This window comes from Harpia harpyja, chromosome 6 (genome assembly GCF_026419915.1).
Source record: "Harpia harpyja isolate bHarHar1 chromosome 6, bHarHar1 primary haplotype, whole genome shotgun sequence".
Lineage (NCBI taxonomy): Eukaryota > Metazoa > Chordata > Aves > Accipitriformes > Accipitridae > Harpia > Harpia harpyja.
The window spans coordinates 38,298,812-38,325,150 of NC_068945.1; the positions used below are offsets into that span (position 1 = coordinate 38,298,812).

Here is a 26,339-nt window from a genome sequence, read left to right on the forward strand (position 1 = left end):
ATGTTTCTGACTGGCCAAGCTGCAGGTCTTCAGGGGCAGCTAGCCAGTAGAAAACACCACGTACAGAAATTTCAGTGCAATTCAGGCTGGCTGAATCTAGGACCTATTGTCTTCTTAACTTCCAAGATGAATAAGCTCAAATTGAAAGAGAAAGGATAATTACATTTTTTTGGTAAGTTCTGCCCTTCAAAATGAAAAACTGAGATGTTTTTGATAGATCACAAAAAGGTTGAGAATATCTAGATTGCACCTTCTCCTTGATTTGGCTTTGGGTCCACATTTGTAAGAGCTGTATATACATATAGGCCCTCCTGCACTTAACAGAGGAGTAACAATTCACTGCTGGGTACGGCTTCTTCTTGAGTGGGCTGAGTATGCCTGTCTTCCAAATCCACCCACTCATGAGACCAAATAATTTGGCACTTGATCTTGATAATACGATCTTCCTTTTCCTTCCTTATAGTCCATGATCAGTAGTGAAACAGTTAATCACGTTAATGTAAGTAACCACCGAGAACATTCATCTCAGACCTGCAGCAACTCAGATGTCCTAACAGATGTCATGGCTTTAGTTCCATCCTGTTTGCAGTTCCAAAGTTTTCTTTGCAATTGTAAGAGCTAGATGCTATAGGAATATGTGAAAACTTTGAAACCATAAACGGCATGGAACCAAACGAAGACATCTGCTTAGTTTTCAGAGAATCTGAGATGACAGCTCTGAAATGTGAACTGCTCCAGCTGATCTTACAAATAAGATGCTTTCTGCTAGCCACGGACTGTGATACAGCTATAATTAGACCTCAGTTTCACACAGAGAATCCACTTTTCCTTGCATGAGTTTTTATAGTTAGCTACAAATAATGAGAACTTAATTTACATTTCTGCTGTTAATGTCCAGGACTACAAGCCAGTTTGATTGTTCCAATCTGTGCTGACTTCTCAGCTACAACTAGACAAAAAACCAGTAAGAAAGACTTGTCATTAAAATAAATCCACAACTCCATACACTTACCAGAAATGCATCTGATATTAGAATAGACTTATATATACATATAAAAAATATATATATTATTTATGCACAAATGTATGCATACATACATGTATATAGAGTCTGATTTATATCTGAGTGAATGAAGTTCTTTTTTATGGCTATTATCATTCAAAACATCTGTTCATCAAGTGGAAAGAAAATATATGTAAAACAATTTATGTTGTCTCTTCCAAGTTTGTAAAAAACGTTGGGTATTTCACGTACAGATTTCGATTTGGGATGTTTATGGTCCGAGATGTTCATTAGTGTTAATGACACCTCTGTGATAAAATGACACATACGTATAGACATACCTTTCTGACTTAAAGCTACCTAACAGTCCTCAGGACAATCTTTGCTTCTGACAGTGAAGGTATCAAAATTCATAAAAACTGTGTGCAATGTGAAGAACACCTTGTTTGACAGAAGAACTGCATCACAAAGAACTAAATATTACTGAATTCAAGAATAAGGCTGATAATACGTTCCACTCACTGAAATATCCTCAAGAACTCACTCACAAGATCTGTGAACCTAAGACAGCAGGAAGCCATTTGCCTGTATAGCTCATCTGATACTCGAACTGAGAAGTATACAGAGGGTATTGTCAGTCATCTGTCTCCTATGCACAGTTGGCTTGCAAATGAAATAAATGTCATCAAATGGGTAGCATTAATCAGCAGCGAGAACAAGAATGCACCTACTTTTTTAAAACAAAAAATGCACATGGCACAGGCAGTAAAAAAATCTCCTTTGCAAAAGTGCTGTTTTTTCTACTTCAGCTAATCAGTGCTAGTGCACCTGGATCCTGAATATTTATGACCATGACATACATCTGTTAAATGTTCAGAAATAATTAGACTTTGCTGAAGCAAAGCTAATGAATTCCCCTGGAACTCTGTGGCAAAATAAACAGATGAAAGGTATTAATAAGCATTCTGGATTTCTTTAAAAAAAACCAACAAAACAAAACAACAACAAAACCCCCAAATGTTTTCTTCCAGCACTGATTAATACTTTGTACAGCAATGTGTAGTCCAAGATTTTCTGTCCTTACCACTGCAATTTCCCCATTTGCAACACTGCAAAATCCACACATTAACAAATCATGCAGTTTCATTTTACCTTTGCCTGCACCTACAGCAGGACGGAGAATACCAGCTTTAATGGAGGAAAACAAGAATAGGAACACTATATAATTAGATACAACACCAAAGGGAACATACATATATAACTTCATTATAAACCAGAAAAGCATGCAAACTAGATAAAACGTATTAATTCAAATAAATTAGAAACAATCCACTTATGCTGAACACTGACAGACTATTACAAGACAAAAATTAATATACATGCATTTACAAAATTTTATTGCTCATGCTTGTTAAGATTCACAATTTAAAATAAATGTAGTTCATATGCAACCTTAATACACTATTTGTTATTACACTTAATACACTATGCATTGCATACCAACTCATCTACGGCAATTCCAATGAAATATATTTTTACTAAGCATAAAAATACATGAAAAGATGGTATCAAAATAGACTTTTAATATTAAGATGTGCAAAATCATAAAACACTTTCCCCCCAAATTTCCCCTTTGCTTTAAATTACTCTTATTTTATTAAGCTTTCATATTTAAATAAATAACATCTTCAACAAAAGAACTGCCAAAATCAGAGATCTAGAATGGCTATAAATGTAAAAATTAATAGTGTCAGGATTGAACAATATACTTAAGAGTTTTTAAATATTATACAATGTCACCAGTTATTTGGGGCCATAGATGACAAATTTATTTCTGCAGCTTTTTTGAAGTTACAGTTTTGTCAGCTCTGTAAAAAAAGTTCAGATCTCACAGAAGCTGCTGCATACTTCTAAAAAGAAATAATTTGCTCTAGCCATAAAGCTCCATCATTTCAGTATTGTTCTCTGTGACCACAGCTGGTCAAGGAAGCAGAATATGTGAATGGAGGAAGACCACTTAAAATGTAATGTTACATAAAACTTTGAAGCCCAGAAAAGCCAAAGTCTTAGAACTTGTAAGTTTATATCAAAAGGAGGGGCTTTACACCTCTTTTGGGGCTTCCACTACAGCAGAAGACCTTTGTACATCTTCTCTTAGAAACTATTTAAAATCTTTTACTAGTGTATAATACAGTTAAGAAAGCTCTAGAAAAAATTTTACTAGGGGCTATTTCCTTAATGGAAAGGAAGTAGTAGCAATATTTTCAATAAAATTTGTAGCGTTTTTTAAACACAATGGGTTTTCTTTATACATACCCATCTTACCTTCATCCATAATTGTTACTGCTTCCTCAGTTATCTGACTTCCTGATCCAACTGAAGTTTGTGCGTTAAAGTAAAACTTGTACCGTGTGCTGTAATTTAAATTTTTTAATATCAAGCTGCTCTCGTTGGCAGGAATTCTTATCTCTACCAAGGGACCCAATTCGTGTGTGTTGTTAACTGTTGTTACAAGAAAAAAAAAAGAGTTAGGAAAATTGCCTACATTATCATTGTGTTAAAACAGGCTTTTTTTGTTTGTATTTATATGTTTTGTTTGTCTACTGCACTGTTCATTTCAGGTTATATGAACGATAATCTGTAGCTCCAAAAGAAAGTCAAGTTTGTGTAAAAAGGATCTGTCAGGGGCCAAAATTCAACAGGGAGATAGGAAACACCTACAAGTTTTTTAAGTTCAAGTTCCATTCTCGTAAGTATCTGAATCCAAGGCAACTGAGTCCACATCACATCATCTGAACTCACACCCATTTGAAACACTGATCATTAAAAAATCCTGAAAGTCTAAACTAGCTGCCTCATAATAAATTCAGTATGCTTAGGAGAAAAAATACTGAAGTGACTTGTACCTAATGCAAAGGAACAGGGGAAGCTGGTAAGTGGAAGAAAACAAACTTCCTTAACCTATTCCATGCACACGAAACTCTTAAATTTCCAGTGTCACTGCTGACAGATTTCTGGGCAAGTAAGCAGTGGCGTGGGGATCCTAAGGAAGTGATTCATAGCTCTGATATGAGTAAATGGCACATTTATGAATTTTTCATTTTAAAATTAAAATACCATGAAAATTGAAGAAGCAAACAACAGTATAATTGTATGTATTTTGATCTACTTCTAATGATATTTTCTCTGCAGTTAAAATATAGGATTTGTAAGTAGTAGTATCTTGCTTCTAACTTGGCTGTCAATTCTATGTAGGACTTCCTCTCCATTTTTCTGTGAAGCGTGGTTTGAAGAAATAAAAGTAATGGAACCTGGCACTTGACCAAGTGAAGTTTTCCAAATAGTCATCTATATTGTCAAAATATATTAATTTTATTCAAACTTGCCATCTACAATACCATCCTATCTTTTGTACGTTATAAATTTAACATTTTTTCTTAATAAATGGATTGTTATTTGGTAGACATATTGTCTAAGTTAGAGTTATATATTCATAATTAACTTACTTGGCTGAAACTTCAGTATATATGATGTCAAAACACCATTTGGATGGGTAGGTGAACCCCACTCCAGAGTCAGAGAGTCCAATGTTGGGTTAGTAATCTTCAAAAAGGAGGGTGAGCTAGGAACTTTTAAGAAGAATATACAGTAAATACAAAGTAGATTAACTTAAAACAACTCATGAATTATTAATTCTTAAGAATATTACTGTATTGAGCCAGATTATTATTTTATGATGTCCAAGATGCAAATTCAGCAATTACACCCTTAGTGTTCTATTTCTGAATATACCACATTTAAGACTCACTTCATACCTCCTTCAGGGGTCTTAAATACTTTGTCTGGGCTTGCTGGTCCTTCTCCTTTACCATTAACAACTCTAACATTCAGCTTGTAAGAACTAAAGGGCTCCAGCCCTGGCAACATTCCAAAAGTCTTGTTTCCCCTGAAAGTCAAGATCTTTTTTTCTACATGCCGCCTACTCCTTCTGGATAGACTCTGCACTTTCCAGTAGTAAACCTAAAGACAAAAGAACAGTGAGTGTTTAGGTGTTCTGATTTTACAAACTCTAAGCTTTTCCATGAGTATCCATGAATTAAAGGTAGGAATAATTGCAATTTTAATAAGCTCAGGTGAGACACAGCATAGAGCTTTCCTGCTCCAGAAACAGTTTGTCCAGAAACAGTCATGCCTGCACAACTGGGTGAAGACTATCACCTGCCAGTTCTGCTAATGCTCAAAGCCATTTCAGCACAAGTTCTGGTTTGGAACTTCATTAGTATGTGGTGGTTCTCATGTTAGCAAGTCCATCTGAGAGGCAGGACTCATTCATACCATCCATTCTTTCAGTGAGATGTCTACACAGCTTCCAAAGCAGACTTGCACTTTGCCACCTTGTTGTGTCACACCTGACCATGCTATTCCCTGTGATGTGGAAGCCAAAATTTGTCTGGGCTGGAAAAACAAGTTCTGAAAGGATTCTAAGGGTACAGTCATGGAATGATCTCCACCCAGGGACAGGAAGACTATTCCTCCATTTATGTGACAAATAGATCAGACCACAAAGCTGATTTTGGTTATCTATTTTGCTGATTGAGTTTCTAAGAAACTAGAGATGAGCCTCAGAGATAATTACCTTGACTGCACTCTGTTTACTAGTCTCTCTATCATGGTATCTGGAAAGATATTAACAGTTGCACCTACAAAGACTTGTGTCACTCCTAGGATTGTTACCTTCCAATACATCATTGTTCATTTTTCACAGCGTAATTTTCACACATGTATGATCACACACTAAAACTGATAAAGCAATTTAAATGGGTAAAATTCTGGTTGCATTTAGGCCAACTGCAAAACACCTCTTTAATTAAGGAAGTTGGGATCTCACACATGAATTCAAAAAAGGGAACTGTTAAGGCTTACAAAGCCCAACTAGATAGCTTATAAGGCAATGTTACACGAACACCAGCTTTCTATTGCTAACAACATACCATTTCACTCTAATCACTGTTAAATACCACTGTGTTTTACATGGCTTGAGTTAATGATTTTCAACACCGCCAGCTGTCATCCTGTAGCTCTCATCCTACCAACTAGCAAGAAAGCCATTTACAAGCTAACAAAAGCTTGATGTGTTGGTACTTTTAGTATTGAAACTCATAAGGTATAGTTCATGATATTTTAAAATAATGTTAGCCAGTAACATTTCACAAAGCACATTATTATAGTTGCGTCATCACGTGTCACTAGCCAGGCTGAAATTAAAAGACAGCTTTAATAAGCTGGGTTTGATAATCAGTGATTTGGAAGAGGAATATGACAGCAAAAGAGACCGCATCACATTTTTCACATACCATATTGAATAACCACTGAATTCATAAGAATAACAGGAAAAAATGGCAGCAGTAACAGTGAAAAGAATTCTTTTTAAAATTTCTTCTTAGGTTTGAAATGCTTTATAGTACCACAGTATATCGAGTAATAGCTAGATAAATACAAGAGCAAAATATGAGTGATGTGCTGTGGACTGCTGCTAGTCAGATATCTTCCTGCTTTGTTCACACATTTGTCCTCACGGCATGACTCTTTAGAGAAATACTCCTCTCTTTATTAAGAAATGTGTCCCTAATGAAACACTGCATATTGGGCTACTGTCTGAAATAATTTTATTAACTAGGAAAGCCTGAGTTTGCTAGTAAGATTTTGCTGATGTGTTTAAAAAGAGATAGTCATGTGCTTTGTAAGCTATGTCAGTAACTAAGACACTTAAAGCATACTCTGCATCCATGAAAAATTTTCAGCTTGTATTCAGAGAAAGCTTTATAACAGTAACTATCCACCAGGTCTTAGGACCTGTCATGCCTTGTCTAGTTTTTAACATATTTTAGCTTGATTTAGCTGTATCTGCAAAAATTATATAACAAACTTTTGCTGCATATGCAACTTATTCAAGGATGTACCATTGTCACATTTGTCCTAGCCATAACAGCAAAACTACTCAGTGGTCAGGTCTGTTGTCAAACCTGTGGTCTTGAGCATGTTTTATTTATGATTACTGACGAACTTATTTTAGTTTCAGTTTTGCTTAGCTTTGTGTAATTATGTGGTTCTCCTCCCCACAGAAAAAAAAGTCATACCGTATACAGAGAAAGACTAACACACTGAACAGAAGTAATCATGGCATGACTAACCCCTTAGACCAACTGGAGAGGAAAGTGTGCAACCCGTTAGGAAATACAGGACAGAAAATAACCCTCAGAGACTCCAAGTCTGAGGAAAAAGAAATCTCCATCTAAACTTGAGACGATGACAACTCAGTGTGACCATTCCTTTGAAGGGTGAGAACTTAACACCCAGTGTATGGGCAGACATTTGTCTATGGATTTTTTTGTATTATTAATGACCTTTAACAGAAATTTGGTAATTTGGATTATGAGCATTAGTGTTGCTGTAACTCCATTAATAATAAGCATTAACTTCACTAAATTCTAACTATTCAATCCTCACACAATGGACATTTACATTTGGTTGCCCATTTGTGCGTGAAATACCAGGTTGATATGAGACTGTCATCTGACAGATAAACATTTAACAGACTAATAAGTCCTGTTTCTCAGCTGAATTTAGTATCTAGGGCAGAGCACCACACTAACTACAAATACTTACGCTAGCTCATACAAAACTAGCTTAAGTCTCTCTGAATGGTGGTATTTTGTGCCACGTACACCAGGAACTCACATTCATGTGGTAACCAGCTGTAACACAATGAAGTTCAGTTTCAATGCTCTTGAATACTAGTCCTCCATTTTATAAGTATGATGTACATTTATTCTCCTCCAAATATTCTTTACTCTTTTTATTTTTAAAATATTTCTTTTTCCTCTTTCATTTAAACAGAAATTGTTCAAATTAGTCTGTCTTACGAAGTAACCTAGTTTGGGCTGTGTAACTAGTCTGTTTTGTTAGAACATATTTATTAGTATATTTGCAGAGGAGCAAAGAAGTAATTATTTTTTATTTTCTTCTACTGTTTCATAGGAAGTCAGTATACCCTCTCATTCCACTCCTCCCTCCACAACCAGTCTACCATGCTTCTGCAGTTTCTGCACTCCTGAGTTTCTTCTGATGGGCTTCTAGTGCAACCTCTGAAGCAACTTTTGCCATCAGATTTTCCCTGTTCTCCAGGGACACCAGTTCCCCCAGTTTCTAACCCTGAAGTCCTTCTGTCTCCCATTCCCTATTAACTGCAGTCTTCTGTCTCCAACACAGCCTTCTCGGTTATCATCAAGACCAGCACACTATCTTACACTAAGCTTCCTTCAGTTATATGTACACTCCAAACCTTCTGCCATTTCCTATCGCCTTAAATAGAGCTTTTAAACTGAGCTTTTTGCTGGCCTCCAAAAAGACACAGTACCCAGCATAAGCTAGCAAGTGGCCAGTTACTCAGAATTAAAGATGTGATTAATTATATTATGGCAGAAGATGAATAACCTTAGCATTAGACCTAGAAGAGACTCCTACAGAAACTATTTCTCCTCATCCTCTAAATATCCTTTTGGAATAAGATCTGTAAAACTATTACAGTTTTTTTAATCTGTATAATGTGTGCAAACTTAATTGCAGACACATCCCATCTTTCTTCAAGGACAATGTCACAGGAGACTACAAGGTGCTACAAGGCTGGAATGTTGCTGAACTTTAAATGAATTGTATCAATGCTATCGATCTTGTCAGCAAAACTTGTGAGCTCACTGAAAAGCAAGAGTCCTCTTATATGTCTGTTACTTCAATCTGGACACAATCTCATATAGGAAGCGTGATCTGTTTTAATAAATGAGAAACAGAATGCTTTTGACTGTACTTACTTTGTACCCTTGAAGGTGTCCTCGGACAGTTTTTAGTGGAACTGGGTCCCAATGCACCTTTGCTAATGTGCTGTTAATAACATGAACCTGCACATTGCCTGGAGCAACCATTGGCACTGTGTGGAAAGGATGCAACAAGTATCTAGTTAGAATAAGAAACCACATGAACATACTTTTTCAGAATGAGTCTTTGCATTGCACTCAACTAGTAGGTTAAAATGTTCCTATGTTAAAAAGCTGACCTCAGGATTAATACTACAGTGTGTTATGAAGCCTTATTATCTCCAAATTCCTTAATTTTAATTAAAAAAACCCCCTACTATCCCCCTTTTTCAATATTTTAGTATTGTAAATACCCATTTAGGTTACACATTTAATTGCTTTTTATTAGTACAATTGAGTCAAACTACAAAACTTACAGTCTTCCCCTGAATGTCCAATCACCTCTGATGGCTCTGGTGCATATCCCAGGTCATTTAAAGCTTGTACTTTTATTTCATAGGGAACAAAAGTTGGTGTACCAGACACAATATATTTAGATACATTTGCAACTATAACAGATGTCCATTCATCGTCAACATCCTTCTGACGCCAGCTGACTTTGTACTGAAGCCCTGGTCCGTTAGACTGAAAACCTTTTAAAGACTGAAATGAAAATAATTTTTTTAGAATACTTGAAACATCTGAAAAATCCAAAGTAACAAAGGAAATATATTGATTCTTTTTTAGAATTTTACTGAAAATTTACCACTGTGTTCCGTGACAGAGAAGCACTGCTGAAATTCCCAAGCTATGCAATTTAGCGTTTACAGGAGGTCAGTTCAGTTCAGCTGCTTTTCATTCATTAGTAAAAAACCACATTGAATGGTAATCCTGGCTAATTCTCATGCAACCTTGCATTGTGATTTCTGTATACATATTTTGTTTTCAAATATTTCTTAAGAAGTGGAAGAGGGAAAAACAGACTTATACCAACTCCCTATATACAGTGTTCCCTAGACAATATTTCTTGTCTGGAATGGGAAATTGGTTTTACATTGCTCTCCTTCAGCTCCTGTCATAATGATAAGGGCATGATAGAGAAAACTTTTCCACAAAAGTTTCTTAGTGGAAGAGTGCACAATAATTTGGTTTGTCACAAAAGTTGAGGGTATAATTAGGATTCACATTAGAATTCATTCTAAAAATAAGACTCTACTTGAGATAAACCTCAATTTACGTATTTAAGTTTTCTTAAATTGGCAGCAAAACATCCTGTGTTACCATATTAATGGCTTATCTTGAGAAATCACTCAAGGAAAATATGGCACCTTAAAAATTTTTTTTTTTCATAATGCATGCAGATCTTCCCTGAAAATGAAGATGGGGAAATGTCGGGATTTTACCTTTTTTCAAGAATGCTTTAAGCAAGCAACACATCAGGTATTCTCATAGTGTGTTCACAGATAGATCATTATTATTTCTCAAAAAAACCCGCTACTCACCTGAAAACAAACAAATGAAACCTCGAAAAAACAAACTTACCTCCCATGTTATTACCAAATTATCAGGTTCTGAGCCTATCCCTTGTACATTAGAAGGATTTTCATCAGGGTCTGAAAATAAAATATTTACACGTGAACAAGAATGACTGCTGTTTGCATTCCAAGCAAATTCAATGCCATTCATAATATAAATCAATCACTGGTAAGCAGAAATAGTTATTTACTTGCAGATTTTGTCAGGTACTGCTCAGATGGTTCACTGGGCTGACTTCTGCCAATCTCATTGACAGCTATCACACGGAATGAGTAGTTGACGTATGGAGACAACTTCAACTGTACTGTTGTCTGAGTTCCAGGAACTTCCGTCTGGTAATGCCATACCCCTGGTTCATGCAGCCCATCTTCATATTCAATCACAAAGTCTGTAAATAGAAATTGAATCCAACTTTATGTCAAAACTTGGAACACCTTCCTAGATCAGTGTAGGCGTTTCTGAATGAGCTAAACAGAAGGGATTGATCCAATCAACGTTTTTAAAAATCGTGGATGTTGAAATGTATGTACATAAACCAGAACACAGATCTATAATGTGGATCTCAAAAGTACTGCCTAGGTAGAAATATAATAGAAAAACTCTTACTTTTATTATTTGGTATTCTCACTAGTGCAGCTACCTGTCAGGTAACAGGTTATTACAAGAGCTTGCTCTCAGATACTGGATGTTAATGTAACAGGAACCCTTGAACTATCACAGCAAGAAAGTGGGACAAGATTGGAATTTTGATGTGAAAGTAGTATTTGGCTGACAAATATATTGGTCTTAGTTGTATCAAGCTGACAGTAAGTAGTACCTGTACAATACTAAAACTCTCTTGGGTATTCCATTTTCCCCAATGAGACTGGCTTAGTGAAGAACTATTTAAAGTTAAGAACCAATACTTGAGAAAGTTTTTTGAGAGCACTTTTCAGTATCTTCAAATTAAGTCAAGGAACGTATGTTCAGAAGCTAAATTTCCTGAGAGTTCTCTGTGTGAACATTACGATGATTACTGTTAAGAACCTACAGAGTATATAACCTCAGGGATACATAGGTTTGTAGAACTCCAAAAAGAAAACCACATTCATTATCAAAGACAAAAGGACATTTTTTTTCAGCTGTGATACAGCCAAAAAAGCTTCCTGCTCTTAGGTATGAGATACAAATTTTGAAACACTTAAGAGGAATTCTTAGGATACAGTAAGTGAATGGGAGAAGAATGCGTAGTCTGAGTACGTTCCATGGAACCTTAAGTTTAGATATACAAAATTTACATGAGCATCAAATGTTTGTGTGTTGTGTAACAAAAATTTTCCCCTATCTCATGTATAGGTGGGGACAAGAAGCCAGAATATGACTCAGAATACATCCTGTTTGCACTACTAAAGAAATTCTGAGGGACATCTAGAAATTGCTTTTAGAATACTTACAGTACCACATAGAAATAATGCACAACAGTTTGAGGAGCCAAGATGTTCAAGGAGTAAAACAGATAAGTAGTACTAATCATAGCCTTCTGGACTTAAGGCTTGCAGATTTCATCCTGACCTGAGCAGTAAGAAAGAGGGACAACTGGCCCCAAATTACTGCCTGAGTTATAGCTGGTGTTGTGTGCTCAGAGGTAAAGGTCTTGGGATGGGATGTTTTCTGGACCAAAGTCTTTGTTGAAAAGGTGAGAATATTACATACTGAAAACAAAAAAAAAGCACCCACAAAGTTTTCACTACTGCTTTTTGCTTCCCTAGTAACTAGCATTCTGCTTGCAGGTCTAGTAGAACAATTTATAGGAGGCTTCAAGGAAAAAAAAATCCTATTTGAGCTTTCAGAGAGATTCTAGCATGTCAGTCATGTTACATGGGTAAAGGGATCACTCATAATGAAGTGCTATCCTTGAGTCTTGATCTACACTTTGAAGTAATAGCAGCAGCAATAATAGGCTTACTTATGAAGCAAATGCCTTATTTTGCAGGCTCTGAGGGGACCACACAGCAATATAAATTGTATCATAATTAAAACCAGCATTATTTAGTCAGAAGAGTTCAATTTCCAGTATCAGACTGCATGCAATATCTCACTTCTAGAAAAACTCTGACATGAGCCAACACCACCTAGTATCATCTTTTTTGAAACTGTGATCTCATTCCTATAGAAAGGCCAGACTTTTGTCTTCTGGTCTGGAAAAAAATGAAAATACTGATACAAGAGTATATGAATAAGCCATAACGTAAATACAATTCAACTATTTACATTAAACTTCTATATATTCTATTTTTAAAAGTATACTACTAGTTGATATATATTAGAGAAGTCTGAAAGTGTAAAACTTCAGCAAAATCCCTTGGTGTTTCATTAAAATGCAATCAAAATCTTTGATGTGTTCTGAAGTTTGTGAAATTCTGTTTTTACAAAAGTTCCTTTCCAGATGCTCGATCCTTATGGTTTGTGTTCGGTGTTGATACTGACCAGCATCAGACCCCGGAAAGCAACACTCGATAAGTCAGCCCAACTCATTCATTCCGAATATAACATGTACACTGGTCTTGGTAACTTGTAGCAGTTATTAACTAAAAATACACTGCATAAATAATTAAGTAATTACATTAAGTTGCTCATAATGAAAAAGTTGCCCAAACAAATCTTTCTGATCTTATTATTTTTTGGAAAACAAACAGTAACATCCTTCTTCCTTCCTTTTAAATTGCCCCTCCATCCTCTCTGCTCAATATAAGCAAGAGTATCTTTCATCATGTTCTGCTGGGAGGAATAATAGCATTTAAGATCAATTTCCTGTCTCAGAAGTCTATAGATGTTTATTTTCTCTGTCTTATGGACATGCTTTATTTCCTCAACTGTCTGGACTAGAAAAAAACCAAAAAAATATCTGCCTTATATTTTCATGAAGAATAAGCTTCTGTTATCAGTAGTGATGGATAATCCTTAAAGATATTGGTATTGATGCTATCTCAAATTCATGGGAATTACAAAAGAGTTAATGCAAGATGTTAGTAGCTCTCTCCTTCAGAAGCATTCAACAAGTCTACTCTCTACATATTCATAAGACTGGACCTTGTGAGACAGAGCTCCTATCAGTATCAACTTCTACATTAACTAGCACAGGTTTTTGGATCAAAAGCCCAGCTTTTTAGGGCAGTAAATAAGTCTTTCTGCTTGGCTGTACAGTAGAGGACATTCAGTGAATTTTTGTTATGTAAATAAATGGCAACTGGAGAGAATGAATTTACCATTCTTCCATGCTGCACAGAAAATTTATCTCGGAAGTCTTTGGAATCTGAGAACAGTTAACGTAATGCTGTTAATGTAACGCAATAGATACAAACAAACATACTTGTAATGGGACTGTTATTTTCGTCTCCTGGTATCCATGAGAGTTCAACGCTTCTTTCTAGCTGACCTGTCAATTCCAAGTCAAAGGGTGGATTTGGCTGAGCTGTAAATCAAATGAACACAAAGTAAATAATCACACCAGAAAAAGTAGTTTCATCTTTGAAAAAATCCTTACAGTCCAATCAAAAGAATTCCACAAATACAGCAGGGCAGATCTACTCACTTATGTAAGCATGACTTAATAACCATTAGCATGCAATTGTTACAAAACAGAGATAAAATGGAGAACTGATGTATCTGGAAACTTCTATACATTAACAAGAATCCAAATTTGATTTTATCCACATCTGATTGCATGGTGATATAAAAATGTAATGAGATGCAACAAATTATGAAATGCATGTTTAGTTTATATTTGAATGATTAAAGGTGGTTATCTATTGTAACTAGAAATATTTAATAAAATATGGAAAATAAAGAAGCATTCACATCAAAGAAACTTTTCTAGAATCACTACAAATATTTTGCATGTGAATCCAAAACAAGTATAGTTCAAATAGAAACTAATTACAAGTTACTAAGTAATTTATTTTTTGCTGTACTTTTAAAAAATCCTGAAATACCATGCAAGTTGTTAATACGCATCCTTATAATGCATAAAGATGTAATTGTCCATTCCAAATTGCTGAAAATAATTCATTACATGATTTCTTACACAAAAATCAAGACTAATGAGCAGGTTCATTTAAGAATACATAAGCATTTTCACTGAATGTAATAAGATTTACATAAAAGTGCTTAAGACGCTTATACTTAGAAGTGGTTTAGGCATATTATATTGCATTTTAAAACCCAAATTCAGAAAAAATGCTATCAAATTAAAGGCTGTATACTGTCAAATTTAAGACTGTACCTGAATGACAGATTTTTGGGGAAATTTCAGATTTAATTTTAAAATCCTTATTAGCAATTTCATCAATCATAAACCAAACTGGTCAATATGGTCCTGTCCGTTTTATGAGCGAAGTAAAAAGAAGACAAACTATGAAATAAAGTACACCAGGCCTACAAAGCTGTCATAACAAGCAATGTACAAACATACCATAATTTGGTTGGTGCAAGTTCTTTGATAGTGAATTAGCTTTCAATGAACAATTGGATTTACCTTTTTGATCTTTCATTTATTATATAACTAATTTGCATTACAGTGTACTGTATGAGAAAAACATTATCACACTGTAACCAAACTTAATTAAAATAATTTATCTCTGAAAATCATTTATTCCCTAAAATACAAAGCAGCCTGCACTGTAAAATTCCAAAGTCCAGTACTCCAGTAATGAAGCAGTTGGTAAAATGGGATGAAACCACACACACACACACGCACGCACACACAAACACAGGAAAAAGGGAAAAAGAAAAGATGTTGCACTTCGCAATAGGCAAATGAGAAATACATCTGGCAGATGAGGTAGAAAGAGAACTTCATATTAGTTTACCGTAAATGATAGCTGGAGTTGGGGGAGCAGCTGAAAAGAACATTAATATAAAGGATTTAATCAGTTAGTAGCCAAAGAAACAGAATACTGTAGGTAGTTAAAGACTACAATTATTAGAGCCAAAGAAAAGTTAACTTATTTAGAGTAAATGGTTGATTTTAAATAACATATTGATAATTTTTCACTGAAAAGTTATAAAAGTATTCTTGAATATTTTATCCATTTTTTAAATAAGGATAGATCAAGAAAATAAATAAAGTAAGCTATCTTATAAAAACTTCTAACTAAGTACTAGACATTTGGTGTATGTCATTCCTGGATAGGCATAAGATCACAACACAATTTTAAAACACAAGCATACTTGACTTTGCATCTCAGCTTGAACTCGGGTAAGAATCATTTAGGACATCTACTTAAAACTTTATTACAAATTGGGAGAAAGGGCAAAGTAATACATTTTACAACAATCTGCAATCATAGAAACTTCACAGAGAGAACTAATTTAAAAAGAAAATCCTTGAAAAGTCATACAACTAAGCATGCTCAGTCTTTCTGAAGCATAATTTAGCTGCAAAAGAGATTCCTGAGATAACATGTTTATGTTCGAATACTCTGCAATATGTAATCTACTGTGTTAGCTCAGATGTGATCCAAATAAAAACCTATACAGCATGAAACTGAACGTGTCCTGTAGCTACTGGACCCTTTTGTAAGTAGCTGATTCAAAGGCAAACTTTAGGGTAAGACTCTATTTTTAAAGAACTGAAACACATTTACAGGTAGGTGACGTTTCCTTTGTCCTGTCCTAGAAACCAAAACTATGTTTGTGCTTTTCATTTTAAATCTAATACTGGTTTCATACTTAACAGTAGTTAAACACAGTTCTGCTATCATAAAGTTGAGAGTATTCTTACCAACAACAGTAAGCACAGCACTTGCTGAAACACTGTCCAGAGTAGTATTAACTATGCAAGTGTATGTTCCATCATCTTTATCAGTTACATTCATAATGGTCAAGTTGTCTTTACCAACTAGAAACCTGTAAATACAATAGATTCAGCCACTGATTTTTCAATAACTGGTACTGTTATAAGAAACTTGTAATAAGACATTACCAAATCCCATATACTTGTGTATTTCAGCAAATACCTAGACAGCAATGTAAGCTATGGGACTATGACAGCCTTTTCAACATTGCTCTTGACCACCTCCCCAAAGTAACTGTCTATCCTAATGTGCTTTTATTTCCAAATATACTCAAACAACTTTTAATTATCTGTGATCTAGAGCAAAATGGTCTTCCATTATCCGTTTGGCTTCTTATGACAGTTATCTTCTCCTTACAATTGATATACATGGTAATTGTGCACCATTAAAAATTTTTACATCTCATGTTATTTTGAATTCCATCTTAATTTTTTCACCACACTAGGTAAGTCCTTTAGTCACCAAATATGGGACAGTGGTGAAATTTATCAGTCTTCATTGGAAAATGCCAATAGGTCAATATGTTCCTTTCAAAGATCAGGAAAAGGAGCAGACAAAAGAAACTAGAAAACTAAAAATAAAGGAAAATTATTTTGTCCATACCTTTCATCATCTGGCAGTTCATCATTGTCCTTCAACCATATAACTGTTGGTAATAAGGTAAAATCATGTTTTATTATACACTCAAATGAAACTTGGCCATATCTCTGAATCACTTTGTATTCTGGCTGTTTAATTATCATTGTTGGATCTGAAATTTAAAATGACTATTAGATATTTAGAAAGTCTGAAATTCTATACTAACCTGTGATGAAAGAATGATTCGTTTCTTACCTTTAACTTCCAATCGCACCTCATTTTGTATCTTTCCTAATTCATTCCTTGCTACACATGTGTATGTACCAGTACTATCCTTTTGAGCCACCGGAATTTCCAAGGTTCCATTATCATGGAAAACATATTCATCTCCACGCAAGATGCTACCTTTCACTCCCTTAAACCTTTACATAAAAAGTAATATTATTACCCAACATCATAGTTAAATTATGTTGTATTTTATTATCAGAAAATGCAAACTTGGGACTGCCACATTAGAAAATACAGAAAGAATCACCTAATGAAATTTAAATTTGACTCTGTAGGGATAACTTAACTGTTGTTATGTTAAGTATATGTAATGCTGTATTAGCATATTATAATCAGCATATATTTAAAAATACACTATCTTTAAATTGTAAATAGAGCAAAAATAGTTTTAAAGCTTTAAATGTTTGCTTCCATAGATATAACTGGTTCCTTTTACATAACTTAAGCACAACATATATAGCTTACCATTCAATTTCAGGCTTAGGTGAACCAAAATAAGCACAGTCTAGCAATGCGGGACTATCTGCGATGACTTGATACAGTTTATTAGCAGGAGTTAGAATTCTTGGTGGCTCAGCTGAAAAGACAAAGATATCTGGATATAGATACAAAGATGCAACTACAAAATACTAAGACATCAAGAATGGCCTAAAGAATTGTATGTTAACATCCTTCTCTGAAGTGATTTCTGGTCTCAGTCTAGGTCCAAATACATTCTACTGCCAGTAGCCTGAGGAAATGTTAATGTAGGATAATTATCTTGTGAAAAACAAATGCTTCTTCCCTGTTTACAAGAAATAGGGATGGGCACCAAAAGCAACGATCTCAGTTGGAAAATTAAAATCATAATATACTTCAAGAGAAAATCCTGGGAACAGACTCAACTACATAATTCCAAACAAACCTGCAGGCAAAAAGAAGATAAGATGTATTTTTGGTGAAACACCTATATTTTCTTTCATTTAAAAGACAGTGTCTCTCAATCAAAAGATCTGCCAGTTCCTGCAGGAAAGTCTTTCAAAGCCATTCTGCCTAGGATTTCACTACTAGCTTTGTTAAATTCAGTGAGAAAAATTAGAAAGGCCACAATATCTTGTAAGTAGAAACACGTTCTTGGGAGGCCTTCAGGACAAATGCATAATCATGTCCCCTTGCAACAGCAATTTAGAGATCACGTATCTAACTGATCCAAAGCATCCACAAACAATGAAAGTGTACTGAAAGATACTAACTTCAGGAATATTAATTCCTACCTTATTTGTTATGCTTCCATTTGCTTGATTTACATAAACAAACAAAAGTGATAAAATTTCTTCCAAGTTTTCTCCAGCTTTTACAACTGTCCTTACTCAGGAATAGCGAAAATGAAATTCAGGAATATCCTACAAAACCCAAGGTATATATACCCTTGCCTTTTACAGGGCTCAGGAAATACGTCCATTCCCACTGAAGACTTCAAGCAAGGCTTGAGCATGCAATCCGTGTAGTAGCAGGAGACAACTGAATACACAAGAAAACTTAAAAATATTAAAATCTGTTTCTTACCCAGAACATTCACAAATGCGTTTGCTAGCAAGTATCCATATTCATTAGAAGCATTGCACTGATAGACAGCACTTGACCTTTCTTGCACATGTGAGAAAATAATGGTATCGCCATCTACCTTTCTGCTAGGATCTTCTGGGGCAACTGTTGGTGTAAAGAAAAAAAAATAATTGCTTTTCCTAAACTGCTGTTGGATGATATGTTTCATACTTCTGAAAAGAAGAAACAATTTGAAAGACCAGTATGTACTTTTTTCTATTTTCCTGGGTGACTGTTTACTGGTTAAGATGTGGACTTCAATATGATTAAGGAATTTCTTCCAATTCTACAAATATTTAACTCGGAATGGTAGAGTTCCCATTTTTTGAGGGTTTTTGTTTGTTTTTCAAAGAGGTGAAGCTGAGATCGTATTTTACACGCAATACAGAGGAAAACTACTGATATAACAAGATTCAGGCAAATACAGACAACATCTAGACAAATAAGAAAATATTTCTGAATGTCAAAAGAAAACACTGTTAGAATGACACAGTCCTCTGTGACTTAAAAGTTTGAGCTTTGCAAATCGATTGTTATACCAGAAATAATTCTCCAAATATAAAAATAGCCTTACTCAGTTGAAAACTGTCTCAGAGTAAAGCATAAGCAGTTCTTTCACACAAAATCGTCTTCACAAGAGCACTGATAGTAATTCAGTAGGTGGCACTCTTTCCATTATGTAAGGATTATACAATGCCATTTCCTCAACTGTTCTGTAGTAGCCTGAGCTGTCAAAAAGCCCTTGCATCCCAGAAGAGTCAAGAATATTACTGAAAAAAAAATTCTAATATATTACTGAAGAATAATAGCTGTCAGTTATGATACAACTGGATGGAATTATAGAGGTACAATGGAGAAAAACTTAGCTTGTAACACCACACTGCATAAAAATGCACAAACTATAGTTTAATATTTTAAGAAAATATTAAATAAAAACAGATCAATGTATTATTAATAATGAAACAATGGTAAAATTATTGATATACTAATATGAAAAATAAATGCTTATATGCATAAATAAATGCATCATAGTTTGGTTGCATCATCAAAATTGACACCCTTATACTTCATTGGAGCTTGAGAAAGTAAGTATATTTGTGGAAGACTTTTCCACATAAAATCACTTCTCATTTCTTTGGATTCATAGAAAAGATCAATTAACTAAATTAACATCTATTTTCTGTAAGTGACGAAACCTTTCGATTCAGACAATACCTCAGTACCAGCTGCAAAGAAAACGGAGAAATTTCTCCTGCAACTTCTCAAATCTACTGAAGTATCTATTACTGAATTCTCTAAGAGAGAAGACACCAGATGAAGGGGACCACAGTTCTGTGTTCCTGCTTACAGGTATTTCCATCTTGGGTGAACTCTAAGGCCATTTTGCATGTGAAGTAACTACATCAATTTCCAAACAGATGCCTGAAGAACATTTTTAACTCTTATCTTCCATCATTCTGAGTTCAAATCAACATCACAAATTCAAAAATTTCAGAAAGGAAGAATAAGGTACTACTGGAATTTTAAATGCTTATTCTCTAGACTTCTGGATTGCTGGCACTTATTTTTCTCCTCTTTTGCTTTACTTCCCATTCTATGTAAATGCCATTTTCATTAAAAGATTCATGGGCTGAAAATAGACGGAGCAGGTGAGCAGCCCAGCAGGCAGGCCAGTCATCTGTGAGAAGTGGTCTGTTTCTGCATACAAATCACCGTTAAATGGAAAATACCTACAACCGCCCTCCCAGGAGGTAGGAGATCTGCCCACGGCTGTTCCAATCATGGCTAGTTCCTGCCCCGGGCTCTGGGCTTCCCTCCACTCATGCCCTCTGAATCCTGCAGCATTTTCTGCACACAGACAGATCTTTAATGGGTGCACAGACTCCCCCCCTCACACACACTCCCATACGTAATACCTTACAGGCTGATCTCAGAGAGATGAAAGCCATTAGTTCAATCCTCTGTGACTGAAGAAGGAACTGGATCTTAAAAGAATGATCTAACCATTAAATTATCATATAAAAAGAAGGGTAGCATCTTCCCTTCCCACTGCCTTTTAAGGAAAAAAAAAAAAGAGACAACCCTCTTCAGTTATTTGAAGGAAAGAAGGCAGGTGTCTGTTCTCAGAAAATGGCTTCAAGCTGTGGGTCCCAAGAGGAAGAAAAAAAACAGAGGAAAGTGTCAGGTTAGTCAGTGCCTCCTTTTGACTGGTCTAGCCACTTGCACGCTGAAGGGCAGTGATTTTAGAAAGCTCCCTGTTGAGACTGGCATCTATTCAACAATCTGTCTTCTCACACGCCCCATCCTCCCACACAACGCCAACAGAACCTACACGTCCTTGCTCATGTACTACACTGTGTTTTGCAGGGCGAGGCCCTGAAAGTTAGATGCTCTATCATCCGGCTGCTTTAACGATCTTAAGCACCCACTGCTGCACTCACACACACAGAATCACTGAGGCTAGAAGGGACCTCTGAAGGTCATCTGGCCCAATCCTCGGCTCAAGCAGGGCCACCTAGACCCAGTTGCCCAGGACTGCGTCCAGACAGGAGAAGGATCGCTTCCCTTGACCTGCTGGCAATACTTTTGTCTAGTGTAGCCCAGGATAACATTAGCCTCTGCCACAAGGGCACATTGCTGGCTCATGGTCAACTTGGTGTCCACCAGGATGGCCCAAGTCCTTTTCTGCTAAGCTACTATGCAGCTGGGTAGCCCCCAGCATGTACTGGTGCATGGGGCTGTTCCTCCTCGGGTGCCGGACTTTGCACTTCCCCTTGCTGAACTTCATGGGGCTCTTGTCAGCCCATTTCTCCAGCCTGTTGAGATCCCTCTGGATGGTAGCATGACCCCCTGGTGTATCAGCCACTCCTCTCAGTTTTGTGTCATCACCAAACTTGCTGAGGGTATGCTCTGCCCCATCGTCCAGATCGTTAACGAAGATGTTAAACAGGACTGACCCCTGGGGTACGCCGCTAGTTACTGGCCTCTAACTAGACTTTGTGCCACTGATCACCACTCTCTGGGCCCAGCCATTCAGCCATCTTTTCTATCCACCTCACTGTCTGCTCATCCAGCCCATACATCAACAGCTTGTCTATGAGGATCTTATGGGAGACAGTGTCGAAGGCCTCACTGAAGTCCAGGCAGACAATATCCACTACTCTTCCCCTCATCTACCAGGCCAGTCATTTCATCATAGAAATGCATCAAGCTGGTCAAGCATGACTTCCCCTTGGTGAAGCCACACTAACTACTCCTGATGGTTTTCTTGTCCTTAATGTGCCTGGAAATGGTTTCCAGAATTAGCTGCTCCGTCACCCTCCCAGGGATCAAGGTGAGGCTGACCAGCTTGCAGTTCCCTGGGTTCTCCTTCTTGCTTTTCTTGAAGATAGGAGTAACACTTGCTTTCCTCCCGTCTTCAGGCACTTCTCGCAGTTACCATGACCAAAGATTATCGAGAATGGCCTTGCAGTGACATCTGCCATCTCCTTCAGCACTTTGTGGGTGCATCCCATCCGGGCCCACAGACTTACGTATGTCCAGTTTACTTAGATATTCCCTGACCAAGGGTACATCTCGTTCCAGCCTTTCCCCCTGGTCTCTGGGAGCTGGGATTCCTGAAGGTCAGTCTTGCTAGTAAACACTGAGGCAAAGAAGGCATGCAGTACTTCAGCTCTTTTCATGTCCTTTTCCTTTCTTTTTCTGGGGAAAGAGAGCGATGGCAGGGCCATTCAAGCACTGCTTGTTTGCCTTTATGAGGATTCTGGTCACGTTAACAGGATAGCTGCACGAGAAGGAGAAAATGCTTTCGACACGTTTGACAAATCTGAATTTGGCACTGATAGGCAAAATAGCAAAGAATTACATAATGCTTAAAATGGGTTTGTACAATCGGGATAATGAATGACGAGGACTTGCTATAGGAGTTCTGCTACTGTAACAGACAGTTGAGCATGTGCCCTGTAACAGCCAACATTTACTCCCAATAAGATTGAGTCTCAGCTTATGAATGTGTTTATGTCCTTTCTGGGCAAAGACCCAATTGCCTGGTTTCACCTAATTTTTCCATCACTTTGTACAATAAGACAGCTCCTTGACTCTACAGCCATGTACAGCATATTCCTGTACAGAGAAGGTATAGCCTCCATCAGATACTTTTGTCACAGTCATCAGCACCCTGGAATATCTTCTGTTCATCTGAATGCATACTTCCATCTGTTTCATAAACTTCAGACAGCCAAGCAATTACTTTTGTTAGTATGTTTAAATAACCACTATGGCACCATTATTACTTTTTCCTGGAAGAAAGAGACAGAATGATATGTGCTCTCTGAACAGAAAATGTTAAAACACACTATTATGCTTAAAACTGGAAGGAAAAAAATCCAGATTTTGTTGAGATGTTTTATCCTTTCCTGTTGAAGTATTTAATTTTCCCTATCAATTTTAATTGCTGGTCAATGTGCATTTATGCAAATTCAGGAAGCTAAACACAATGAAGAACAGAACAACTGTCAACTGACGATGCAGTATATAATATAATGTTATCAGTCCAAATAAATGATACAAACTTCAGCCTCACCTGTAAGAAAGATATGTATTTTGGGCAGAAAATTATTAAGACATGAAATTGGTCTACTGACTTTAAATTCTTTAGCTCAGATCTTTAAGCTCTGTGTAAAACTGGGGAAAAAAATCCATTGCTTGGAGTTGTGGGGTTTTTTAACTCAAACATAAAAAGAAATTTTTTATCATGAGGGTGGTCAGACCCTGAAACAGGATGTCCTTGGAGATAATCGAAATCTGTCTGAACACAGTCCTGATCAACCAGATGCAGATAACACCCTACTTCAAGCAGGCAGGTTGGACTAGATGTTCCTTTCACCCTCAACTATGCTGTGATATTGTGGTTTTAAAATAACCTAACAAACAATGTAGATTGAAAATAATTCGCTGGGAAGGAGGTATATACCTTTGATTGTGATTCTGTAATTTGTTATTGTTTAAAAAAGCTAATAACGTAAAAACCATCATTCCTTATATTGTTACCACATTCTGAAATACAACAAAGTGAGTATGAGATCCAGCTGACATGTGAAGTTCTCAGCTCTACTAACTCAGACTCCAGGTCCCAGAGGGCACTGAACTAGGGTGGGTTTTCTTGCCTGAGAAGTATGATATAACCTAAGGTAGTATATATTTTTTCCCAGAAGCATGTTATGGATTATAATCATAGTTTGTAGGATATGTGAGTACTAACTGTTTCTATTCTATAGTGAAAATGCTGATGTCATCCTCAGATGTTGTACTAGAGATTCCTTCTGGCTGAAAACAAGCTGGAAAAAAAGGGGCAAAATTACTCACCTGCTTTTCCATGTATCAATGAGAACACATACATCTTTGGCATGTGTAAGAGCCAAAGGTAATCTTACCTAGATCAGTAAAATGTCACAGAAAAACACAGTGAAAGCAGAGAATAATTTCTTTTTAGAAAAGAGCAGAAATATTCATTACTGTCTTTACGTGCCTGCATCTGCTTTAGCAAATCAAAGTTATGATTCAAAAGTAATCAGTCCTGCTATGCATTCGCAGTGACTATGTATAATTGTTAGAAAACAAATGTAATAACACAAAGTCTGTTGTTTAACTGTTATAGTGCTTAGTCACTTATTTCTTTAATAAAGCTGAGCTATCATTTAGCATCAATAGCAGAATATTAGTTTCTCAGAGAAGCTGAGACAATTATTTAATTTAGATTTTGTGACGGATGCACTCCTCCTGTTTGAACTAACTGAACTTTGGTGCAGGCAGGTGCTCAGCAAGTAGGCCTAATCAAAGTTAATCCTATTGCATGAGGCTATCAGTGAGGACTCAGCACCAACCCCCCAAAAAATGGTTTGACTGGAGACTGGGCTGATAAACGGCCACAACGGCATTAACACAGCAGAAAATCTGACTACAAATCAACCACTTTGCACTATAAATATATGGAGCCATGAGGGCCCGTTGAGCTCTCTCTCCACAGCAGCTGGCTGCGCGGTGGTCATCTCCCCTTGAGAAGGGACACCTCTCAAGGTTACCCCTTGAGGATCCCTTACCTGACACCAGACATCAATGGGTTGGTAAGTGACATCGTTTTGCATGCATGTAACATTTAAGATACTTATAGTAAGCTTTCGCAATAATCTTTGTATCCCATACTAACTTTAAGTGTAGTAGAGTACTGATCGCCAATCCATCTGTACTTATTAAATATTTTACATACATAAATTTACTGATTAGAACTCAATCAACTAACTACTAGATCAGATCTGAGTGATCTCTGACTCCTCTTCTGCAAGAGATTTTTATGCTGAACATTTGTTGTTGTAGTTCTACTATTACTATAATTCTGACCTTAAGATTATGCACAAATAATAGTGAATGTAAATGGGAGCATGAGATCAGTACTGGCTCTTAAGCCATGATTTTCAACAATTCAAACTTCAGCGATAGCTTTGAAGACCCTGTTACTGTGGAAATATATGAAGAAAGCAAAGACAGAAGGTTAGGTGCTTTTTTTCTGATATGAATGTAGAAACATATGGTCCTTGTATAGTGGTGCTCATGTATGCTTTTCAAGTTCTGACAGGATCACAGGATCATCTGTATTATGGTAACTTTTGCTAGAAGTATCCTATCATTCTTCTTGACCTGCTTATTCTTCTAAAAACTCACATTCCTGAATAATTTATGAATATGGTAACCATTTTCAAAGCTAGAAAAGTCTCTCTGTGATTAAAACTAACTACAATTGAATGACTGAATTGGGATTTTTTTAAGAATTATTTGTATAATTTTGGACATCTATTAGCTATGACAACAGGAGAATGTGATAGAACCAGGACTTAACATTATCAACCAACCAGCCAAGAAAAATGGGAGGAACATCCAGCGTGTAGTCATCGAGGTAGCTTGATAAGAAGATATGTCCCATATGGAGGGACCTCCTAGTTTTCTATAGATCATAAATCATACAGTCTATGAATGAGCATCCAGTTAACATTCCTCTGGCTGTAGCTGACTTTCCTCATAACATCTGAAAGCCCAAATCAGGGGCTATTATGCAAGACAGATCTGTTCTCTCACATCTCTGATCATATTGACTGAATACCATATTACGTATTTAGAGAATGTTATGTGACTAGAATTCTTTTTTCTTCTTTTTTTTGGGGGGGGGGGGGCTGGAAGCTATGCTTTCGGAGTTGAACACAGAACTGGTAGTGAAATACCAAGGGTGGGCAGTATAGTGCATCACTTGAGAACTTATAGGTCAAACCAAGACTGAACCCAAGCAAGAAAAACAAGAAACTTAAGTAATCCAGTTTTGCTTCACTCTACCTCTTACAGTGAACTTACAAAGACTTAATTCTGGAAGAGATGGGACATGGAAGAAGATGCCCTTTTGCTTTCCTTATCGACCTCACTTGCTCCTCAGCAAAATATTTTCCTGTGAACACTGAAATCCTTGTTTCCAAGTTTCTGATTCTGATAGCAGTATTACCTGCAAAGGGACAGCAGGCTATTACCTGCACTAGCCATGACCATCCTTTATCTTGTGCAGAATAAAAAAACCTGATTATCAAAGGTTTTCATATCTGCTGCAGCTCCTACGCCAGATGCACA

General features: G+C 36.4%; 1 protein-coding gene across 46 annotated transcripts in view; it reads right to left on the reverse strand.

Annotated features, from left to right (window-relative positions):
* NRCAM (neuronal cell adhesion molecule) overlaps window positions 1-26,339 on the reverse strand; it is a 167,605-nt gene that overhangs the window by 28,878 nt on the left and 112,388 nt on the right. For 21 of the 46 annotated variants that reach the window (XM_052789329.1, XM_052789332.1, XM_052789331.1 and 18 more), the window contains 15 exons: window positions 18,636-18,779; window positions 17,556-17,667; window positions 17,058-17,224; window positions 16,827-16,974; window positions 16,151-16,275; window positions 15,237-15,266; window positions 13,739-13,840; window positions 10,580-10,777; window positions 10,396-10,466; window positions 9,291-9,516; window positions 8,872-8,987; window positions 4,819-5,023; window positions 4,510-4,632; window positions 3,329-3,505; window positions 2,156-2,191 (listed from right to left, as the gene is read on the reverse strand). In XM_052789329.1, coding sequence (XP_052645289.1) covers window positions 2,156-2,191; window positions 3,329-3,505; window positions 4,510-4,632; window positions 4,819-5,023; window positions 8,872-8,987; window positions 9,291-9,516; window positions 10,396-10,466; window positions 10,580-10,777; window positions 13,739-13,840; window positions 15,237-15,266; window positions 16,151-16,275; window positions 16,827-16,974; window positions 17,058-17,224; window positions 17,556-17,667; window positions 18,636-18,779 — 1,980 coding nt within the window. Of the gene's footprint in view, window positions 1-2,155; window positions 2,192-3,319; window positions 3,506-4,509; window positions 4,633-4,818; window positions 5,024-8,871; window positions 8,988-9,290; window positions 9,517-10,395; window positions 10,467-10,579; window positions 10,778-13,738; window positions 13,841-15,236; window positions 15,267-16,150; window positions 16,276-16,826; window positions 16,975-17,057; window positions 17,225-17,555; window positions 17,668-18,635; window positions 18,780-26,339 lie in introns of all 46 variants that reach the window. The other 25 variants (XM_052789333.1, XM_052789335.1, XM_052789349.1 and 22 more) reach the window with 5 other exon arrangements.